This window comes from Vulpes lagopus, chromosome 10 (genome assembly GCF_018345385.1).
Source record: "Vulpes lagopus strain Blue_001 chromosome 10, ASM1834538v1, whole genome shotgun sequence".
NCBI classification, from domain to species: domain Eukaryota; kingdom Metazoa; phylum Chordata; class Mammalia; order Carnivora; family Canidae; genus Vulpes; species Vulpes lagopus.
Genome location: NC_054833.1, coordinates 48,599,993 through 48,623,222, shown reverse-complemented (window position 1 = coordinate 48,623,222; position 23,230 = coordinate 48,599,993). Strand labels below are relative to the sequence as shown.

The 23,230-nt window shown below is 36.4% G+C and overlaps 1 protein-coding gene across 4 annotated transcripts in view; it reads right to left on the bottom strand.

Moving 5' to 3' along the window:
* ARHGAP20 (Rho GTPase activating protein 20) overlaps positions 1 to 23,230 on the bottom strand; it is a 132,811-nt gene that overhangs the window by 20,212 nt on the left and 89,369 nt on the right. For all 4 annotated transcript variants that reach the window (XM_041771693.1, XM_041771692.1, XM_041771695.1 and 1 more), the window contains exons 4-9: positions 23,076 to 23,225; positions 16,250 to 16,291; positions 15,276 to 15,360; positions 11,988 to 12,065; positions 9,534 to 9,600; positions 6,810 to 6,998 (exon numbers count right to left, since the gene is read on the bottom strand). In XM_041771693.1, coding sequence (XP_041627627.1) covers positions 6,810 to 6,998; positions 9,534 to 9,600; positions 11,988 to 12,065; positions 15,276 to 15,360; positions 16,250 to 16,291; positions 23,076 to 23,225 — 611 coding nt within the window. The remainder of the gene's footprint in view (positions 1 to 6,809; positions 6,999 to 9,533; positions 9,601 to 11,987; positions 12,066 to 15,275; positions 15,361 to 16,249; positions 16,292 to 23,075; positions 23,226 to 23,230) is intronic.

The following is a 23,230-nucleotide window of genomic DNA, read 5'->3' as shown; positions in this document are numbered from 1 at the left end:
CACTCTCCCTCTGCCTTGCTCTAGCCAGTGGACACCATCTGCTCTCCCTCTGCTTGCTCAATGATTGTCTGGCACTGGAGACCACAGGAACTTGCATTTCTGGGTTCCATGAAGCTGTAATAGTCAGAGATAGTTCCTGGCAGACTATCACACCTAGGGCACTCTGCAGACAACAGACTGAAACACACCCCCATTCTTTCTGTGAAAGAGGCCTACTTGCCAGTCTTGGGGCTAGCTTCAGATATGACATATATCTAGAAGCTTTGAAGGTATTCTCAGGGAATATAGGATGGGAGACACCATCTTTGCCCTTCCCCTCTACTTCCCTATAGGTCACGGTATCTCCCAGAAAGAAGCTTATTCATTCATCTGGAGCCCTGACTTTTGCTACTACTGCCTAGGGGACATCTCCAGATGGATTAGCTCTAGGAACCAGCAGGGTATATACTTGTGGTCCCATAAGACTGCATATATTTGCATTCTTTAAAAGCTGCTGCCTGGGAGTCTGGCTTCCAATCAGCTTACATCTAGTGCTAAAGGAGATCCCCCGAACCCCTTTGGAAGACTGACTGCTCTCGGCATAGCCTCAATTACTGGGAGCCATTAACAATAAAATGGGCTGCTTGGACAATCACAGAGGTTGGGAAGACAACCAAGAGCCAGAGCAGGGGTAAATGTTAAGGTTCATCTCCTATACAAGGCCAACCCTTCAAGACTGGGAGAGGTAACTATTTCATTTAATGTATAGAAAGTTGTACAGAGAGTTAAGCAAGATGAAGAAACACAGGAATATGTTAAAAACAAAAGAAAAGATAAAATCTCAAAAAAAAAAAAACCCTTAATGAAATAGAAATAAGTAATGATTAAGAGTTCAAAGTAATGGCCATTAAGAAGCTCACTGAATTCAGGAGAAGAATGGATAAATACAGAACTTCAACAAAGAGACAGAAAATACAAGAAAGTTCTAAGTGGAAATCACAGAGCTGAGAGTACAGAAACTGAACTAAAAAACACAGTAGAAGGGTTCAATAGCAGACTAAAGGAAGTAGAAGAAAGGATCAGTGAACCTGAAAACTGGGCAGAGGAACTCACCTGATCTGAGCAGCAGAAAGAAACAGGGATGAAAAAAGAGAAAAGACAGCTAAAGGGACTTATGGGACAAATATGAAGCAGACTAACATTTGCATTTTAGGATTCCCAAAAGGAAAAGAAAGAGAGAAAGGGGCAGAAAACTTATGTGAAGAAATAAGGCTGAAAACTTCCCTTAAGCTGTGGAAAGAAAGAGACATCTAGATCCAGGAATTCCTGAGAGTTCCAGATAAGATGAATCCAAAAAGACCCATACCAAGACACATTAAACTTAAAATGCTAAAAGTTAAAGACTAGAAAGAATCTTAAAAGCATCAAGAGAGTGGGATGCCTGGGTGGCTCTGCAGTTGAGGGTCTGCTTTCAGCTCAGGGCATGATCCTGGAGTCCAGGGATCGAGTCCCACATTGGGCTCCCTGCATGGAGCACTTCTCCCTCTGCCTATATCTCCGCCTCTCTCTCTCTCTCTCTCTCTCTCTCTCTCTCTGTGTCTCTCATGAATAAATAAATAAAATCTTAAAAAAAAAAGCATCAAGAGAAAAGCCACTTGTTACATGCAAGGGAACCCCCATAAGACTATTTGATCTTTTAGTAAAACTCTGCAGCCTAGAAGGAGTAACATGATATATTTGAAGTGCTGAAGGAAAAAAATTTCCAAAGGAGAATATGCTACATAGCAAAGTTATCATTCAGAATTAAAGAAGAAATAAAGTTTCCAGGAAAGCAAGAGCTAAAGGAGTTTATCATTACTAAACCAGCCTTACAAGAAATGTTAAAGGGACTTCTTTAAGATGAAAAAAAGGGCACTTATTAGTGATAACTAATTAGTAACATATAAAAATATAACTCTCAATGGTAATGGTAAACATATAATAAGATAATGGATTGATCACTTATAAAGTTAGTATAAAGGTTAAAAGACAAAAGTAGTAAAAATAAATAACTACGATAATTAGTTAAGGGTTACACTTGGTGAAAATTTGATGTAAAATGTGACATCAAAAATGTGAAACACAGCAGGGGTAGAATAAAAATGGGGAGCTTCAGAAAGTGTCCAAACTTAGTATCAATTTAAAGTAGGAATGTTATAAATTTGTTTTATGTATGCTTCATGGTAACAGCCAAACAAAAACCCAGAGAAGATACACAAAAGATAAATGAGAAATTAATCAAAGCATACCACTAAAAAAAATCATCAAACTACAAAGGAAGAGAACCTGAAAAGAAGGAACAGAGGAACTATAAAACTGCCAGAAAAAAAGAACAAAATGACAATAAGCACATACCTATGAGTAATTACTTTAAATATAAATGGACTAAAAACTCCAATTAGAATGGAAAACATAATGTGGCTGAATGGAGCAACAAAAACTTCATGACTCATCCATATGCTACCTCTGAGAGACTGACTTCAGATTTAAGGACATACATAGACTGAAAATGAAGAGACAGAAAAAGATATTCCATGCAAATGGGAAACCAAAAGACAGCTGGAGAAGCTATACTTATAACACACTGGATAAAACAGACTGTAAAGCAGAGTCTGTAATAAGAGGCAAAGAAGAAGCTATACTTATATCACACTGGACAAAATAGACTGTAAAGCAGAGTCTGTAATAAGAGGCAAAGAAGGGCATCACACATAATGATAAAGAGGTCAATCCACAAAAGGATATAATGTTTGTAAATATTTATACATCCAAAATAGGAGTACATAAATATATAAAGCAAATACTAACAGACATAAAGGAATTAAATAGATGACAATATAATAATAGTAGAGGACTGTGATACTGCACTTATATCAATGGATAGATCATTCAGACCAAAAAAAATCAATAAGGAAATATTGGCCTTAAATGACATGCTAGACTAGATGGACTTACCATATGGTAAGATGGACTTACCATACATACAGTACCATACATCCACCCAAACAGAACAGAATATACATTCTTCTCAAGTGCAAATGGAAAAATTCTCCAAGAGAGATCATACATTAGGCCACAAAAGTAGTTTTAACAAATTTAAGAAGGTGAAGTCATATCAAGTATGTTTTCTGACTATAATGGTTGGAAACTAGAAATCCATTACAAAAAGAAAACTGGAAAATATGTGGAGATTAAACAACTACTGAAAAGCTCATGGGCCAAAAAAATTAAATCAAAATAAAAAATACCTTGACACAAATAAAAATGTAAATACCACATACTAAATCTTAAGGGACACAGCAAAAGCAGTTAATTGTAAGAGGAAAAGTTCATATAAATAAATGCCCATCCCACGAAATGAGAAAAATCTGAAATAAACCACCTAAATTTACACTTCAAGGAACTAGAAAAAGAAGAATAAACAAAGCCCAAAGTTAGTAGAAGGAAGGAAATTGCAAAGATCAGAGCAGCAATAAATGAAACAGAGACTAAAGTAATAAGTGAAAAATCAATGAAAACAAGAGCTGCTTCTTTGAAAAGATAAAGAAAATTGACAAATCTTTAGCTGGCTCACTGAGAAAAAGAAGGCTCAAATAAAATCAGAAAGGAAAGAGGAGACAATACAGCTGATACTACAGAAATATAAAAGATAGTAAGAGACTACTATGAATAATTATACACCAACACACTGGACAATGTAGGAGAAATGAATAAATTCCTAGAAATATACAACCTTATAAACCTGAAAAATGGAAGAAGTAGAAAATCTAAACAGACCAATTACTCATAAGGAAATTGAATCAGTAAAGTCCTCTCTACAAACAAAACACCAGTAGCCTTATGGTGAGAACAGCTCCTTGAATAGTTGACATTCCCAGCAATAAGAAACTAAAAAACAGGACAAATTATTTCGGGCCACTATCCTTGGTTCTTGAATAGTTGGCAGATGCTACTAATACTGCTCAGTTGTTTATTCAAGAAGTCAGTGCTTTGTTTGAAGTGACTGAGTTATTAGCCTTGAATAGACTTGCATGGGACAACTCTAGGTGAGAATATTTTCAAAGAATTTAAGAAATTTAGAATACTTCACTACAACCTAAAGTGCAATCTGCTTTGGTGGTAAAAGTGTGTGGAGCAGAAAAAGATGTAATTTGACAAATTTACAAAGCTCATGAAAATGCAGTGTTTACTGCCTATAATGGTTGTTCATTATGTTATTCATCAGTAGTATTGTGTGGGAAATATATGCATCTATCAGGTGTTACTGCATCAGCAGTGTCAACAGTAAACTTCATCCACTGGGCTTACCTACTGCCATTTCTGTGAATTTCTGTGAGTAGCCTGCATGCTATTACATGGCATCTGAATGGCTTAGCAGGGATAAAGCTGTACAGTGATTTTTGAACTTATAACTGAGACTGAAATTTTTATGAATGAGAAAAATTTTCCTAGTGGTGAATGGCTTTGGAAATTAGTTTTTATTGCAAATTTGATGATGTTTCTTAATGAATTTAACCTAAATTACAAGGCAAAAAATGCTTACATATAAAACTTTTGAAAGTTTCATTTTGAGACAAGTGACATTTAATCACAACTGACAACGTTGAGCTGTTTTTACACTTCTCAATGCTGTGAAAAGTTAAAAGAACCAAGATCTCCATTCTTAAATTTGTAGCAGATATATTTTCTGAGCTCAGAGTATAGTTCCAGGGGTATTTAACCCTCAATGCAAGTACAAAGGAAATTTCCATATTTCAAGATCCTTTAAATGTGTAATCAAGGAGCTTCTAATTTTCAAAAGTAAGTGATTAATGTGCAATGACGTGCTAAAAGGCAAATATCAAAAGAATAACAAATTCGACAAATGTCTCAGAAGAGGGGAATATGCTCAACTAAAACTATATGCTTTTAGAATGAAATCAGTATTTGGCACTACCTATCTATGTGAAAAGATATTTTCAAAGATGATAAAACATATAAAATCTTATTACAGATCAGAACATTTTGCATTCAATTATTAACTTAGTACTCCAATTAAGAAATATGTTATTCCCCCAGAATAATTTAATTCATCTTATTACTAGACCTGTATTACATGAAATTATACTCAATTACTATATATTAAACATCATCAATAAAAAAATGAGTGGAAACTTGTTTTCTCTTTTGTCATATAAGTACCTACATAATTTCCTTGATTTTGTTTTTTGACATGCAAAGTTTAGCATCTGACCCTTTACAGAAAAAGTCTGCTGATCCCTGATTTAAATTAGTGGTTTCCAAAACAGCTATTCATCAAAATCTTATGTGTTAAAATAACACAGAACTGGTTCACCTGTAATAGGTGATTCTGATGCCCAGCTATGTTGGCACCACTGGTCTGTGATTACTTCATCCCTGATCCTATTTACTATGAATCACCTTATAGCTGCGACCACTATTATCCTAACTTCCAAGAGGGAGAATCAGGATTAATAAACAGAGAGTGCAAGTCATTGGCAAAATTGGGTAAAACCCTTAGGATTTCTGACTCCTAGTTATTGGTCAAATTACTTAAAATTGACAAGGGACACAGAGAAATAGTTTTAAAAAACTGAATATACAGGGAGAAGAGTAAGATACTCTCCTCAGCTTAGTTATAAAGGCAACGTTCCATTTATATCTTTAAAGAACAATAACAGCATACCTATTAATAAATAAATTCATTTGACAAACATTTATTGAGTACTTACTTATATATGCCAAGCACTGTTCCAGGTGCTGGGAATATAGTGGTGAACAAGACATACCAAAGTACCTGCCTTCACAGAGCCCACATATTAGTGGATGCAAAACTATAATGTGTCTATCATACCCCTACAGAATGGCCCAAAGATGTGAGGAAACAGGCTTGGAGTCCCCAGGACTCAGTCTGCCATCCTAAGAGAGAAGCTGACTGGTGCATGTACAGCTTCTATAGCTGTGTTACAATCCTGAGTGGAGGACTTCAGTGAACTATAAAGTCTGAGGCTAGGTTATCACCACTGAGTGACAGGTGGGAGTGTGCCTGCATGGAGGAATGCAGATGAAAAGAGCTGCTATGTTCATCGGATCCCCCAGCAGGTTCGAACTGACAAAGGTTGCAACATCAGTTTTCTGCTACCCCACTCACATTTAAGCCTGTATGACACATTTTATTCTGTTCCCTACGCAATCTCACCTTCAGACTGAGGGCTTAAAGCTCAAATTTGAGTTAGGGTAAATAATGGTCCTCTTATTGTTGAGTATCATTTTTATCATTCTAGAATCTTTATTATGGGTGGGAACAAGCAATGGCTAGATTCACAGGGAATTCAGATTAGATTAGTAGACCAAGGAGACATTTCTGTGGAAATATCTTAGTTTTCACACACTTATCCGTACAAGACCCATCACAGTCTCCTGACACCCATCATCCACAGGCTGAGGAACACATAGTGTGACAATGTGTCACAGTACAGAAAAGGCCTTTGACGGGTCTGTGGTATGGCACAGGGCCTTGGACGCTGCGGTGAGCATAAGGCTAAAGGGGAAAGAATACTGAAGAGGCAAGGAATGGACGGTGCTGCTACTTGCTGCTGATTCCAAGTCCATCACACCTACTGCTGATTTATAAAATTATCCATATTTTCCTTCAAAACACTTAGGAAGTTAAAAAGAAAAAATATCTCAACGGGCTAGAAGTTTGGGCCTTTGTCTTTGTACTAACTTTGTTTTTAAGAATAAAAACTTTTGCTAAACAAAGTCTCCACAAAGGTGGAGAAGCAACTTACCACTTAGTTGCTGGGCTGCAGCCAGGCGGCTGGGCTTCAGGATGAACTGACACTGTGCCTCCCTAGGCAGCTGCTCCGTGAGGAGGGACTCCTGAAGGCTGGACGGTGCGCTGGAGCCTTTTGACCCCTGTGTCAGGACCATCGTGTCTCGAAGATGGCTCATTTTAATTCCATAGGGATATTCGTGCCCTACACAGAGAAAAATCTCAATGTAGACCTTTGGCTGACAGGCACCATGAGCATGTGTGCTATCTACTAGAATGCACTGCAATTTGCTGCTGGGACTTCTGGAATAAAGAATCCTTTTGTCAACTGAATGATCACTATGCATGCTCTTAGACTTGGAGACTACTGCATAATGCAGGTGGCCCTATCAAAGTAGTTTTAAGCAGGTGGTGGGAGGAGGGCAGAAAAAAGCAAAAAGGAAAAAACAACTTTAGAGAGTATTTTCTTTGGAGTGCACAGATTAGTTTGTGAGCTGCAGGATGCTGATTTTTCCTATGTTTGCATCCAAGACTATTTAAAGGTATTTGAGTTCTCCTTTGACACTAACTGTATCTGTAAATCTTCAGCAAATCCTTGACATCTCTCAGCCTTAAATTCACGGTTTAAGATATTTACCCTACTTATCACACAGTGATAAGGATCAAATAAGTAAACTTTAATGGTTAGTATCTAAATAGTAAGGGCAAAGAACTATGTATTTTGAGCATCACTATTACTGCTATAATTCAACACAAGACATGTGTCTGAAAAAGATATTTCATTACTTCTTATCAGTTATATAATCGGAGTTACATCAGGACTAGTTTGTTTGATTTATGCTTCCCTCCCACTGTTGCCCTCTGAGGGTGTGTTCACAGGCAATAATCAGAAGGAAGACTGCAGGGCATTAGAAACACAGAAACAGGATTCAAAAAGGAATCTGCGAACTACAAAAACTAAACTCTGGACATTTAACTGCAACAAGACTTTTTGCTCTTTAGTTTTTTCAGTGATTGCATTTTCTTAACTTACAGCTTCAAGTACCACTGTGCTGTAGATTTGCCTTTTTAAATATAGAGAATAAGTTCTCTTCTTTTTTTTTTTAAATAAGTTCTATTCCTAATTTATCACTGAATCTAACTCTGAACTCTTCCTTTTCCTTTCCATCTAGCATAAGTATACAATATCAATGTTCCAATAATATCGAGGATTACAGCTGCTTCCAGGGATTAAGGGCCAAAAAAAAAAAAAAAAAATAGCCAGCAGCTAAACTACAATTGAAGTTTCCAAGGCACACTGAAATATACAGTGGAGAATTCTTGCTAAATCATGTCCCATGGTTATTTTCTTTTTTCAGTGAGAATTAACAGTGAAGTTTGAAGCTGCTTTAAGCTCAAAAGCTACCACCTAAAGAATTTTAATTATTTTATGAAAACAATTATTTTAAGTATTTGCTTTTATTTTATTTTTTTAAACATTTTATTTATTTATTCATGAGAGACACAGAGAGAGAGAGACAGAGACACAGGCAGAGGGAGAAGCAGGTTCCCTGCAGGGAGCCAAATACAGGACCCGACCCTAGGGCCCCTGGGATCACTTCCTGAGCCAAAGGCAGACCCTAGGACCCCTGGGATTACTCCCTGAGCCAAAGGCAGACGTTCAACCACTGAGCCACCCAGGTGCCCCTGAGCATTTGATTTTAATCACAACTTGGTTGCTCACTTGGTTTTCACAAAAATGACAACTTAAAAAAGAAACCAGAAATGCAGTGAATTTTGGCCTCCAACATGTGCATGACATATATAAAATATATATTTTAAGTCTGAGAATACATATTTTATGAACAGTTTGGTTTCTGATTACTCAGATCACTTGAAACATCCTGAATTACAGAGTAGTGATCTCTCACGTAAATGAAAGGATTACATGAGATATCGCATATAGTATGCTTTTCACAGTACATGGCTGATGGTGAGCATTTAAAAATTGTTAGCAGAAATCATCATCTTCATCATTATTACTGTCATCACCTCAAGATCTACTACAGATACTGTCCCTTATTTTAATTGCTGTATTTCTATTAACCACATGGAGTGACCTTACTGATCAAGAAGTATTATTTAGCTGAATGATTTAAACAAGGTGAGATGCAATCTATTTAACCAATAATTCCTTAAAACAAATTCTGGGAAATCTGTCTAGAGAAATAGCAGTTTTGAAGTGATAACTTCAGTGAATATTTTTAAGGACTCTAAATGGGTTAATCTCATTTTCATTCTGATGCCTTGGGCAGGTTTTGAATATGCATTAAATCAATTAAGATGTATGACGGGATTATAGATAATCTTACAGAGGCAATGTAATATGAAGAAAAGGGAACAGGAAATTCAAGACTTGAATGTGAAAAATAAATATGCAGGGAAAAGGAATACCAGTACATATTGTTTTTTTATAGAAAAAAAATTTAAAAAGGTTTGCAAAATACCTCTATTTTTAAGGTAAAAGAGCAAAAAGGGAAATTTACATTTCTCTTCCCAACTAACTCTACCATTAGTTGCTTGAGTGAAGAGACAGTTATTTGCCTAGCACTTAGGAAATGGTTGATAGGTATGTATCGAATGAATAAATATGAGATTTAATATTTGATGGTATTTACATTTAGGACCACATGACCAATTCTCTGAGACATTTAGTCATAATTAAAATACAACTCCATCTTAGATTTTTGAAGAAACTTACCAATAAGTGGGTATGGTGCCTCTTCTTTGCCAGAATTGACCCATAATTGGTAATCTCTCTCAGACCCCTTGGGGATAAAAGAAGTAATAATAAATAATAATAATAATAATAATAATAATAATAATAATAATTCTTTCATGTTTGGTAATTGACTAAGGACACTTTTTTATTTTTTGCATTATTATGTTTTGTGAAAAAGTAGGACAATATAAACACTATTTAGGTTCATGGGGGTGGATATGGTTTTTAAAGATGGCAATGCTGATTGCTACAACCTATCTTCCCTTGTCTCATCCTTAGCAGAGGACTCAGGAGCCCTGCTCTTTTTCCCTAGTGATGACAGGGGATCCACAGACTGCAATGGAAACAGGCCCTCATGATGACAGGTAGCCCACAGAACATAAAATTATAAGCCTCTTTACAAAACAGAAAGAATGTCCTGGTTTTCTATAAGGTTAATCTCTTCTTTAGAATCCTGACTTCTGCTATATCTCTGGACTTCTCAAAGAATACTGGACTTAATCTCCAACAGGCCTGTGCAAAGACACCTTGTTATCCAGAAAGCCAAAACACTGCTGTGTCTGATGAAAAAGTAAAATCTCAAAGGCTAATTACTTATGCAGCTATTTCTGGGCAGAAAAGAGAATGACCAAGAGGCTCTGAGGAGATAGGTAGCTGGCACAGTCTACACTGATTTTATTTTGGGCAAGTCCAGTCCTGGGGACAGACGGGACAATAATTCAGTCTAGAGAATATGCCCAGTCATAGAAAACAATGAGATTGTTCACCAGCAGAATTACAGCCCAGCAATACTAAAAATTTCACTTCAAAAAAGTAATACTAAATTATGTAGACTTTGCTGCATCATCTAGGAGAGGATAAAGAAAAATGTTTTAATTGGCAATATTCAATATTCTTGCCTTTATTTTTTGATGAAAAATCATGGTCCTGACCTTATAATGGAAGGTCCTGGCTGTGGAGAGTAACCTCTGGCTCCCTCCCCTACACTGTCACTTCTTTCCCCAACCTTGACTCAAAAAATTTTATTGCAAATAGGGAGTGCAAGCAATCTAATGAAAATCATTTATTTTTGGTCATGTCTGAAAACTATAATAATCCATTAGAATAGAACAGTATAACCAAATAGCCTCAATTCTTAATTATAATGAATAGAAATATTTTTGGTCTCAGGAGATGGATCACTCTTTCATAGGAAAAGCATAAACGAGTCATGTCATTAATCTCCCTTCCTTTTCCTCAAACTACTTACTTTCTTTCAAGATATAAACACATAAGCTTAGAAATCAATGCAGAAGTGCCTCTTTTATCAGTGTATATAAATCTAATTATACCTTAAATGTATTATTAAATTTAGCTAAAAGAAGCTAGATTTCTTAAAAAAAAATCAGATTTCTTACTCTGAAGTCTGATTTCTCTGAGTACTTACTTAAGGGCTACTGATAACACTGTGTACAAGTAAATCTAAATACAACTTATGAGACTGCAGCATATCTAAACATCTGCTATGTTACATCGGAGTAATACTTTTCACATTTACAGAGAACCTTACTCAAAAAATGGTGTTATTTGAGTGCTTCCTTTAGCTTCCAACCCTCAGAAGGTTATTCCTGTTAATATGAGGCCCACCATGTGGTGTTTATTTACTAGTAGGGAGGAAATAAGGAGAACTTTCCAGTGTTCTTCCTACCTCATCTTCAAATATGCCAATCTTTTCCATTAATAAAATTTGAACTTAATAAAATTTCAAGAACTCACCTTTTCCCAACAAAACAGAAGGAAGAAGAAGCTAAATGCAAAATGGGGGGGAAATGTGGTATGCACACTAAAGCTCTTTAACTCCACAGTTGAATTCAAAGCTTGTTTTTTAATTTACCAAACCATTAGAGGTACCAGCCATCTCATCTCCTGGATCTATAGCATATGGATGTTAGTTATGTGTTCTTCATATATAAATTCTACTACAGAGCAAATCCCTCAGAATTTATCATCTTAAAACTGATGAAATCTTGGGATAATAGGAAAACAATTAGGTGAAGGAGAAGAATCAGAAAAGGAGATAGGGAAAGAGAAGAGCAGTCATAGAGTGACAAGTGGGAAGGAGTTTAGAACATTCTCATTAGAATCTTACACCAAGAACCTCCCCCCCCATATAGTATATGTATATAGCATATACAATAAAAAATACATTATCATCATTCTAAAACTATAGCCTTATTTTATTACACTTTCTAGTTCACATAGGTCTTACAATGTCAGTAGAAGAGTAGCATCTAATAAGCTTTACTGTCCTTTTTTTCTCCATTTTTGGGACTAAAAACCAAGAATTTGGTATCACTAATAATAAGCCATCTTATGATAAAAGGGGTAATATTTATATGACTCTAAAGTATCAAAGTTTGTTTTTAATTAAGAATATTTAGTAGAGTAACTTACAGTTATCCCTAGCATTGGTAGTGACATGTTGATAACTTCATTTGCTGTATCTGAATTTGTTACCGTTATAGTTTTAGACTGCAGAAAAAAAATAAGAAATATAGTTTGAATAGATAATTGTTATGAAATGATTACCTAAAAGCAAATTTTGATTTCAAGTGTTAACAGCATAAAGCATATGACTTAAGTGGAACAACATACCCTTGACGATAATTTACTTTCATTCCATTATATCTTATGCCTTTTGATAAAACATCTGTATTTCTTAATATAAAGAATATGTAGCACGCAAAATATGAGACCTTAAGCAAGAAACAAGAAGATTAACTACATATGAGAGTACATGGGCTACCTTTCCAACAACCCCACTCCCACCAAATCTAGTGAAGTTGGTCCCCTATAACATCTTCATAATTATATTTCTATAATGCAAAGTGTAATAAAAAAGGGAGAGCACTGGATGATCACCTTCTACTTCTTCCTGAGGACTGTTTTCACAGTGTGTGTTTCACAGTCATTTCTTTCCATGGTAAAAAGTTGAGGTTAAATCAGAATAAAAACAGGCTACAAAAAGACATTGAAAGTTTAGAATTTTTAAAAACCACTATGTATTGAGCACTATGTCAAACACTGTGGCTACTGAGATTTTCAGTGTTGAAATCTGCAGACACCTTAGAACCAATGAGTCAGGCAAACAGGATTGAGAATTTTAGAAAGCTCAAGTCTACTGCCAACTCTGCTATTAAATAGGAGATCTCTGATAGCTCTGTGCTTAAACTACATTTAGAAATTACTACTTAAAAATAGACAGTTTGGGGATCCCTGGGTGCTTCAGCGGTTTAGCGCCTGCCTTTGGCCCAGGGCGTGATCCTGGAATCCCGGGATCAAGTCCCACATCGGGCTCCCTGCAGAGAGCCTGCTTCTCTCTCTGCCTGTGTCTCTGCCTCTCTGTCATGAATGAATAAATAAAATATTTAAAAAAATAGTTTGCAACAAACAGAAAAGGAATTAAAATAATTTTGAGATATCTATATAGAGTTCACTGAGTTCCAAGACATTTAAATGTAAGACAATGCTATGCTATCAAAAAAGAAATATTTACTATGCACACAGGTTTTATATACTATAATCATCAGGTGAATCAGCAATTAGGGCTGTGTGCCTGGTAGGGTTTAAATGGTATAAATAAGTAGTGTAAGCAGAAACAAAATGATATAAAAAGAAAAATGATACAAAAATAACATTAAGTGAAATCTGCTGATAATCCACCACTTATCCTTCCATTATAGCATTTTTTTCTCTATGAGCCGATTACTTGACATGACAAATTACCTCTTAAAGTTGTTAATTGATTTCAAATTGTGCTCTTGAACTCCAAAGATTATGTAAAAGTGTCTCAGAACCCAACAGGCAGGGCTTAGAACACCCATCCCAGTGTTTGTCTTCTACCAGAGTAGATAGATGTTTTACACTGGGCTTTAACTTGAGATATAATTTTATGAAAGGCATCTGCTTTTTATTCTTTTAAGTCTGAAAACCTATCCTTAAATTAAATTTTAAAGAAATTCTCTCATGAAGTCTTTTGTAAAGTGAAGAATCTATCCTGTAATACTATCTCCCAATGTACCTGGTTTCTAAGATAATGATTTTTCTTAATATTTGATACATTCATTCAAAACAGTAATTATAGGCTGTGTGTTTTTCCTTGTATGCTTTTCTGGCAGACGAAACAAATGAATTTCAGCAGACAGTCCTCTTTGGTTAGTAAACAAAGAAAACAAACAGACAAAAATGAAAATGTGGCTTTCTTTTTTCCACGTTAGCAGAATTCACTGACAGGTTGTATATTAACTAAAGGCCAAGAATGCTTTCCATACCAACATTTCTATTTTGGGGGGCATCACTCTTTCTGGAAGCAGGGCCTCCTGAAAGGAGACTCTTGCTATGAAGCAACGTCAGAGAGCCAAGGACAGGGTGTCATATCATTGTTGGGTTAACCAGGGTACTAGTGATAAAAACAGCACTTAACCTAACCACATCTCTTGTTTTCTCTTTCAAAGACAGTGGGACTCTGGTCCTTTCTCAAGCACAAGCTTTCCATACACTGAAAATGTTAAAAAAAAAAAATTCAAGGGATTTTCCATGAAAATCCTAATTATAACCCAATTACAACAACTGAATCAAAGCTGGCAGAAAAACAGAGGTAGGTTTTTGTTTGTTTTTTGCTACTTTGCAACAATAGATCTTTGTAGTTTCAAACCATAAAAATTTGAGTATTTCCCTCAAGCAGTGACATCTGGCACTCATGTCAGAACTTCTGTGTAACTTTTGCTTTTGACCAAAACATACTGTTTTGTACTACATCGTTTTCCTGTGTGAACCAGAGCTGTTGTAAAGTATGGCAATGCATAGTATCATAAAAATATCCATAAGTTTTCATTTTGTTCATCACTGATGACATCCTTGGCATTTATTCTATTTTTCCGGTCATCAAATTATAAATAATAACTAGGGCTAAGTGGGTTTAATTTTAATTTGACCAGTATGATAAAAATTGTGAGGTAGTAACATGCTGATGCCTTAAAAATGTCATCTCTCCTAGCTCATCCATTTCATTAACTCAAGGGAGTCAATCCCTAAGAACTCAGAGAATGAAGAACTATCTAAAACCACCTTCTGGGATCCCTGGGTAGCGCAGCGGTTTGGCACCTGCCTTTGGCCCAGGGCGCGATCCTGGAGACCCAGGATCGAATCCCATGTTGGGCTCCTGGTGCATGGAGCCTGCTTCTCCCTCTGCCTATGTCTCTGCCTCTCTCTCTCTCTCTCTGTGTGACTATCATAAATAAATTTTAAAAAATTTTAAAAAAATAAAACCACCTTCTACTTAGGAAGTGACAAGTTGGAATTAAAATTGCTTAATACTAATAGGAAATATATCCTTGTGAAAATGACTTTACTACGAGCCACTACAGCTGCTATTGAAAGGATCCAGAGAAACATTAATGCCAGAGGGAAGAAAGAGACATCTGACAAGCAATATTCTTTCCAAGTGTAAATGTGAGATACTGTAGTTAATATGAGTTTCTCTTGCTTCATTTTCTCTAGAGTTTACTTTTCACATTTACAAAGACATACATACATCCAGCAAAATGCATTTTCCCACAATGGTATTTCTAAATGCCTGCCTTCCACAGCACATACACAGCCACATATCTGTCTGCCTGCCTGTCTGTCTTTTCATCCATCGTGCTCTGCTTTACACAGGGGCTTGGAATTTAATTCACTTACATAGGCACAATTCCCAATGTCCTTGGCGAAGATTTTGAGGGGAATGCTCTTCGGGTAGTCCTTCTCTTTCTCTAGATTGATGTATCTAATCAAATGCAACAACAACCCAAAACAACACTGAGTCAGATGGATTTTGCTAATGGTTTCTTTGAAAATCAATCTATTTTGCTAATATTTTCAATATACTTGTATGCTACGTTTTAAAAGGCAGATGGAAAGACTCAGCAAAATCTGATTATATATTATGTTGGAAGAGGATTAAAAAAATTCTCAGGACATGAGGTGTATGGGCACAAAAAAGAGTGGCGGACCCACTTGGAGTGAGGTCTGAGCACCACAGTCCGCTTTAGGCACCTCTGAGTGGTGTTTCATCTTCCAAGTTCCCTACCTTCTCTGGACAGGAGACAGTACAGGAGCAGATAGGATACTTTATTACGCCAAACCAAGACAGTGATTTTTTACTTCTCATTTAGCTCTGGGTAGAGCATGAGTCTTCCCTTAGGAAGGCAGTGAGGGGAGGAAGGAAGAAAGGGTTATGGAAATAAGACATGAACCTAAATTGACCAGTTAGTCTGTACACTCAAAGGTGAGTTAATAATTGATCTTTGAGGTGATTGGCAGGAAACCTTCCATATACAGAAACTTAGTACATGCTCTGAGGAAACTGCTCCAAATGCTGGGTTGGAGACATGGAGGTAGGAGAGATTATTGACTAATTTCTGTCTAGAATGCTATAACTAGGCCTCCATGTTCTCTTTCCTAGAAAGTAAGGGATACATGTAATGAAGAGAACATTGTTTACAGCAAGTAGTAGCCAGTGTACAGTTCAAACAGTAATTTATTTTGAGGATAAATGAATAATTTCTACTAAGGAAAAGATGAATAATAGTTTGGGGGCATAATTCTGCAGAGAAGAATTTAATTCTTTTAAACTACAGGTTAAAGATAAAGAATATGTACATTGAAAAAAATACCTCTGAAGGAGAGAGAGCCATTTGTCCTTTTGTTCTGGAGAACTGCAATCAAAGAAAATAGGAGAGAAAAATTAAACATGTAACGCATTTATGCTAACATATCTGAGACTGTCAATCCAGACAAAATATCAACAGCCTGTTAAGAGGCAGCCGCATGCCATGGCAACTCTGGTCTAACTGAGCTCTGGGGAATCTGCAGGGGGAAAATCTCCAATAGGAAAAACTATATGGTCAAGTATAGTTCTGTTAAAACCTCCTGAATGGATCTAAGATAGGGCCATTTTCTTACTTTATGGCTCTTTTATAAGTATAGCTCTCATGGTGGAATGAATATTTGATCTGGAGTCTAAACACCTGGTTTCAAAAACACATGCAAGCTTCGTGATGATGAGTGGATCACTTCACATCTCTAAGCTTGCTTCCATATCTGAAAAACTGGGCTAATTGTCTCAGAGTGTTTTTGTGGCTTTAAGTACCATACAAACAGAGAGTATGCTCAATTTGAGATTAAAGAGAAATTTGGCATATTAATAAAAACATCTTGGCCCAGAAACCAGTTTCTTGTAAGGAAAAGAAACATTTATACATATAGCAGGATTTTAACTGAGTAAATTATTTCACAGAAAACCTATTCTTAATTATTACAATCTTCTTAGACCAATTCATTTACGACTAAATCATTATTAATAATTTTTCTGAAGCTACTGCTACATTTAATTCTTAAACTTAAAAGTAATTCAGTGTTTATTTCTATATGGTCTTGTTACTCACTAGCTTTTAAAGTCATACTTCAAATCTTCTTAATGAAGCTGGAAACCCTTGCTGTTTTCTTGTTACAGAAAAATACACTTAAGTATTTGTAATCTGTTTCTAACTCTGTTGCTTACCAATTTTCTCTATATAGAATCTCCCAGGATTGGGCATTAGAAAGTGCACTACATCTCCTTTACCACTGACCGTACAATTTCCATCTTCCATTGTTCCTTAGAACACTTTGGTGTATTCACCCTTCTTGAACAGAATATTTTCTAGGTTCATTTGTGTCAAATCTTGATTTAGCAAAAAACTTGAAAAATAGGTGTTTTCTTTGGACCTGTGCAGTTTTTTCAAAGCAGCTAAAGAAAATTACCCCTTTAAAACACTTTGTATTTTTTTTTAACTTTTACTTTTTATTGACATGTATGATACACAGAAAAAATTGTATAATGCTTACATGTACAGCTTGAACACTTTTCACAAACTGAACACATCCATGTGTAACTGAAACTTAGATTATGAAATAGAAAATCACCTTGAGAGAATGGTTTTTGTTCCTTTTCAGGCAATGAGTTGCCACTATCCTGACTTCTAATAGAACTGGATAGTTATTGTTTTATTATAAATGTAACCATACAGTATGTACTATTTTGTATCTGGCTTCTTTCGTTCAACATTATATTCATGAGACTTATCCATATCACTGCAGGTGGTGTTAGTCTGTTCCTCCTCATTGCTGCACAATGTTCCACTGTTTAATATACAGCATACATTACTTCAAAACTAAGTGATTCATGAAGTGTGTCAGGTTAACTCACTGAGATTGACTTATGTAGTCTTATGTTTTACCTTTTCTCCTACTCTCTGCAAAAAGAATCTAGAACTCCTCTTTCTTTAGTGATTCTTAATCTCAGGCATCTTTACCAAATTAAAAACAAAAGTACTCCAAAATCAAGGCGATCTCAGAGTTTCATCAAGACCTAAGCTCGTGTGATAAGAGCAAGAGAAGGAGAAAGCAGTATATTTTCAAGAAAGAGAAAAGGCAAGGCAGATTGGAAAGAGACCCTCAAAACTGGGAAGGTCTGTTACCCTGAGAGTGAGCAGGGAACCCGATGTTCGTTCAGCTGAGGTGCGTCTGGAGAGACAAAGACCCCACAGCCAATGACTGTGAGCAGCAACCAGGGAGGCCTGCTCCCTGGGTATCAGCAAAGATACCCATACCCTACAGGTGGCAAGGCATCAGAGAACATCTCTGAATGTAAAGGACACAGAAGAAGGTAATGTCAGTAGTGATTACCAAAGACTGAAGGTCAGAGCCTTTCCCCTGTTTAGAAGACATCACGGAGATCTGCTGGCACCATGGAGGCTCAACATGGGTTTGCATTTCATCCATAAATAGACTTTTCTTGCCTTTCTGAGTTTATGGAATAAGATTCCTGCTACATTAAGTTAAAAATTTCATTCTTCTGATTCCTCTTATAGACTGTTCCATCAGATTTCAGCACTTCCTATGTCTTTGGAACAATGTTCTCATTTTGTAGCGTAGTTATCTGTAGTATCAAGAGCATCTTGATACTGTTATTCAGGCAGTGTCTGTTCTTCAGGCAGACAGAGATCCCAAGTCTGAGAATCAGATATGAGCTCTAGGACTCCTTCTGGCCATTTCTTAGATGTGACAATCTATTTGTGTGCTAAGGGAAAGCACGAGAAGTTCACATTTATGATTTGCTCCTCCTTAACTTGACATAGCTGGGAACTTCTCACTATAGTGGCAGCTGTCAGTCTTAGATCTCAAAGATATTAGTCTTTACATTTTTGGTTTCTTTGCAGTATTACAGTGTCTGGCTAGGAGAGCCTGCTTCTCAAGCTGCTAGACTGATGGTATTTTCAACTGATCATGACCTAGATTTTTCTTAATATTGACTGACATATACCATTTCTGATGTTCTTCAATCCTTCCTAAAGATCCAAGCTTCTTTTTGATAAAATTTCACTTTAGGCTGAAAAATTTCTGTCAGTGTTTGTCTTTTTTTTTCTTTTCTTTTCTTTTCTTTTCTTTCTTTTCTTTCTTTTCTTTTCTTTTCTTTTTTCTTTTCTTTTCTTTTCTTTTCTTTTCTTTCTTTTCTTTTCTTTTCTTTCCTTCCTTCCTTCCTTCCTTCTTTTTTTTTTTTTTTTGGTAGCAAAGTTCTGCTGGAATAAGTTCTTAGAGTTAAAAAGAGTTTTTTCACTTTCATTTTTGAAGGGCATTTTTGCTGGATATAGTATTCTAGGTTGGAAGTTTTCTCCTCCAATGCTTTATTTTTTTATTTTTTATTTTTTTTTCCTCCAATGCTTTAAAGATGTCATTCCATTGTCCTCTGAAATTTTCATAGTTTCTGATGAAAAAGCCACAGTGATGCAAATTCTTGTTCTCCTATATGCAAGGTGTTGTTTTTCTCTGGATGTTTAAAAGATTTTCTCTTACCTTTGGCTTATAGCAGTTTGTCTATAACATGACCAGGTGAAATTTTCTTCATACTTCTGTTTGGGATTCACTGAGCTTACTAAATCTCTACATTTACATCTTTACTGAACTTGGGAGATTTCCAAATTAGTATTTCTCCAAATACTCCATCCATTCCCTCTCTCTCCTCTTCTGGAGTGCCAATTACATGTATATTGTATCTTTTGGTATTTTCTAACAAGTCCAATGCATTTTGAATTAAAAAATGTCTGTTTTGGAGGCACCTGGGGGAGGTTTAGTCAGTTAAGTGTCTGACTCTTAATTTCAGCTCAGGTTGTGATCTCAGAATCCTGAGATCAAGCCCTGCACTGGGGTCTGTGCTGAGTGTGGAGCTTGCTTAAGATTCTCTCTTTCCCTCTTTCTCTGCCCCACCTCAAATAGATAAAAACATAATTTTTTTTAAAAAAAAGGTCTGTTTTCTTTTCTTTTCTTTTTTTTAAAGATTTTATTTATTTATTCATGAGAGACACAGAGAGAGAGGGAGGCAGAGACATAGGCAGAGGGAGAAGCAGGCTCCATGCAAGGAGCCTGATGTGAAGCTCTGTTTTCTCTATTCTTCAGACTGGACAGTTTGTATTCATGTATCTTCAAATTCACTGACTCTTTCCTCTTTCATTTCCATTCTGAAACTAAGGCTACATAGGGGATATTTATATATGTAGATATAAAATATTTAAGATATTGCAGTTTTCAGTTCTAAAATTTTCACTTGGCTGTTTTTAAAATTTTCTATTTCTCTGCTGAGAAATCTTTTCATTCATTTCAATTGGCTTTTCTTTTTACCTAGTGAGCACAATTATAGAAGTTGGTTTAAAGTTCTTTTATTTAGGATTGGCCTCTACTGATTATCTTTTCCCTTTTCTGATTCTTTGTATGTCAAGAAATTTTAGATTATACTCTGGATATTATGAATATTTTGTTTTGGAGACTCTGAGTCCTGTTATATTTGCAAAACAGTGATGTTTTTGTCATTAACAGTCAACTCACTTGATTAGACTCCAACTGTCATTAACAGATACCTAACTTCATTAGACTTAACAGTACCTTGGCCCAATTCTTTTAGCCTTAGCTTCAAGTTGCTCTGAGTCTGCTCCATGCATGTCACCAATCAGTCCATATACAGAATTTGAGATTTCCCACCTCTGACATCCTCCTTTATGAGACTTCCTCCCTCACTCCCCTGTGGCTATGGCTGACTCAGACTCTGTACTCTTGTGGTTTGGCCAGAAAGACTGGGGGCTTCTGTAGGTTTAGTTCCTGATCCATGATATGACTATAGCCTGCCCTTAGGCCAATGCCTCAAACCCAGGAAACTCACCCAATGATGGTGCCTCCTTCCAAGTTTCAATTCCTCTCACAAATATGCCAGCTTCACTCTGTAGAACCCTTATGTGGTTGTTCTTGTTTGTATTTTGCTCAGAGTTTATAGTTGTTATCTGTAGGGTGGTCAATCTGCTAAGACCTCACTCTACCATACCAGAGCCAGAACTCTTCTTTTTACCTTTTTTTTTAAAAGATTTTATTTATTTGAGAGAGAGAGAGATCACAAGCAGAGGGGAGGGGTTGAGGGAGAAGCAGACTCCCCGCTGAGCAGGAAGCCTGATGTGGGGCTCAATCCCAGGACTCTGGGATCATGACCTGAAATAGAGGCAGAAGCTTAACTGACTGAGCCATCCAGATGCCCAACACAGCTTTTTTTTCTTGAAATACTCTTTTAGTTTTGAAAGAAGATTAAACTTTCAGGAAAGTTACTAAGATAGTAGAGAGTCCTTGGATGCCTCTCACCTTTCAGTTTCCTAAAGTTATCCTCTTATATGGCACACCTGTAAAACCACAAAACCAATATTGGTACATTACTATTAACTAAATTCTTGACTCTTCAGATTTTGCCAGGTTTTTTTTTTTTTTGTATATTTTTTTATTGGAGTTCAATTTTCCCAGTCCTCATCCTGTCAAGTGCCCTCCTCAGTGCCTGTCATCCAGTCACCCCAACCCCTTGCCCACCTCCCTTTCCACCATCCCTTGTTTGTTTCCTGGAGTTATGTGTCTCTCATGTTCTGTCATCCTCACTGATATTTCCCACTCATTTTCTCTCCTTTTGCCTTTATTCCCTTTCACTATTTTTTATATTCCCCAAATGAATGAGAGATTTTGCCAGTTTTTCCATTAATGTACTTTCTCTGTTCTTGGACCCAATCCTGGATCACACATTGCATTTAGTTATCATGTCTCCCTAGTGACTGGTCTATGGCAGTCTATATTGCTATATCTTTTCCTGTTTTTTGTTTGTTTATTTTAACCATGATAATCTGGAGGAATGCTTGTCAATTTAACCTATAGAATATCCCTCATTTTGTGCTTGTGTGAGGTTCCTCTCATGTTTGGGTTTTGAAGAAGAGTAACACAAATGTGAATTGCTCTTATCATCACATTTTATTATGGGGTACATGGCATCATTCGTGATGTTAACCTTAATCATTTGGTTTAAGTACTCTACTTTTTGAAGAATACAATGTATATAAAACTTGTTTCCATATATTTACTTCTTCTTAAAACAAGTTTCATGGAAACTCCTTAATTAAAGACATCATGTATGGGGCACCTCAGGTGGCTCAGTTGAGAATAGCCAATTTAGCATGTTCAGGATAAGATACAGAGATTTCTCTAATCCCATCCCAGTCAGGAGGCGAGTCTTAGGAAACTAGCTTTCACTTCTTGATTCATAAATTTGCTTTTGATGGTCACATCTCTATGCCAAATAAGAACCTGATGTTCAGTTCAGGCACTCCATTACTTCATGACATTAATTTTATTTCTATCATAAAAAAACTATTTCTTTAGAAAATCTGGGAGTATGGAGGTGCCTGGGTGGCTTGGTCAGTTAAGCATCTGACTCTTGATTTCGACTCAGGTCATGATCTCAGGATTGTAAGACTCAGCCCAGCATTGGCCTCTGCGCTTAGTGGGGAGTCAGCTTGGGAGTCTCCCTTTCCCTCTCCCTCTGCTCCTCCCTCTGCTTGCTCTCTCTCTAAAATAAATAAATAAAAAATCTTTAAAAAAAGAAAATTTGGAATATAAACCAGTTATTCAAACTTAACTGAACTATTTTATAAAATTTTTCAGGAGAAGTTTCTTTCAGTGGGTTGAAAAGACTAACTCGAAAGCCCACGCTGTAAAACAATACTTGAACATGAGGGATGGGGAGACTGGAGAGGGGCGGTCCTAGAGCTCTGACCACTCTAATCCTCTCCCACAGTCCGTAGGTGTTTCAGCCGAGCCCCCGTAAAAATTACTGGTCAATTCAAGCTAAATGCCTCCATGGTTCTCAATATTTACCATTACTCTCCACATACTTGAATCAGAAACTCCGGGGGAGAAGTGAAAGGTATTCAAGTGTCTTTACTGGGGGTATGTCAAAAGAAGAGTCACTAACTTCAGAATAACTTAATCAGAATAAAATATTTTAAAAAATCAGAACAAAATCTGATTAGCTTTTTCTTGCCATCCTAGAAACTATCTCATTGACAGTGTTATACATGTAAATACAGGAGAAGCTATGGTTCTTACCTGAAAGTGGCCACAAAGTTCACTGTGGGCCAGCCCAGGACAAAGGACTTCGTGGCATTGGTGTTGCCTTCTCCCACTTCATCCACACAGCTTGCTGTCCACATGTCACATAATTTAATTTTATTTTTTATCTTAAAGTTGTTGTTGTATCTAGA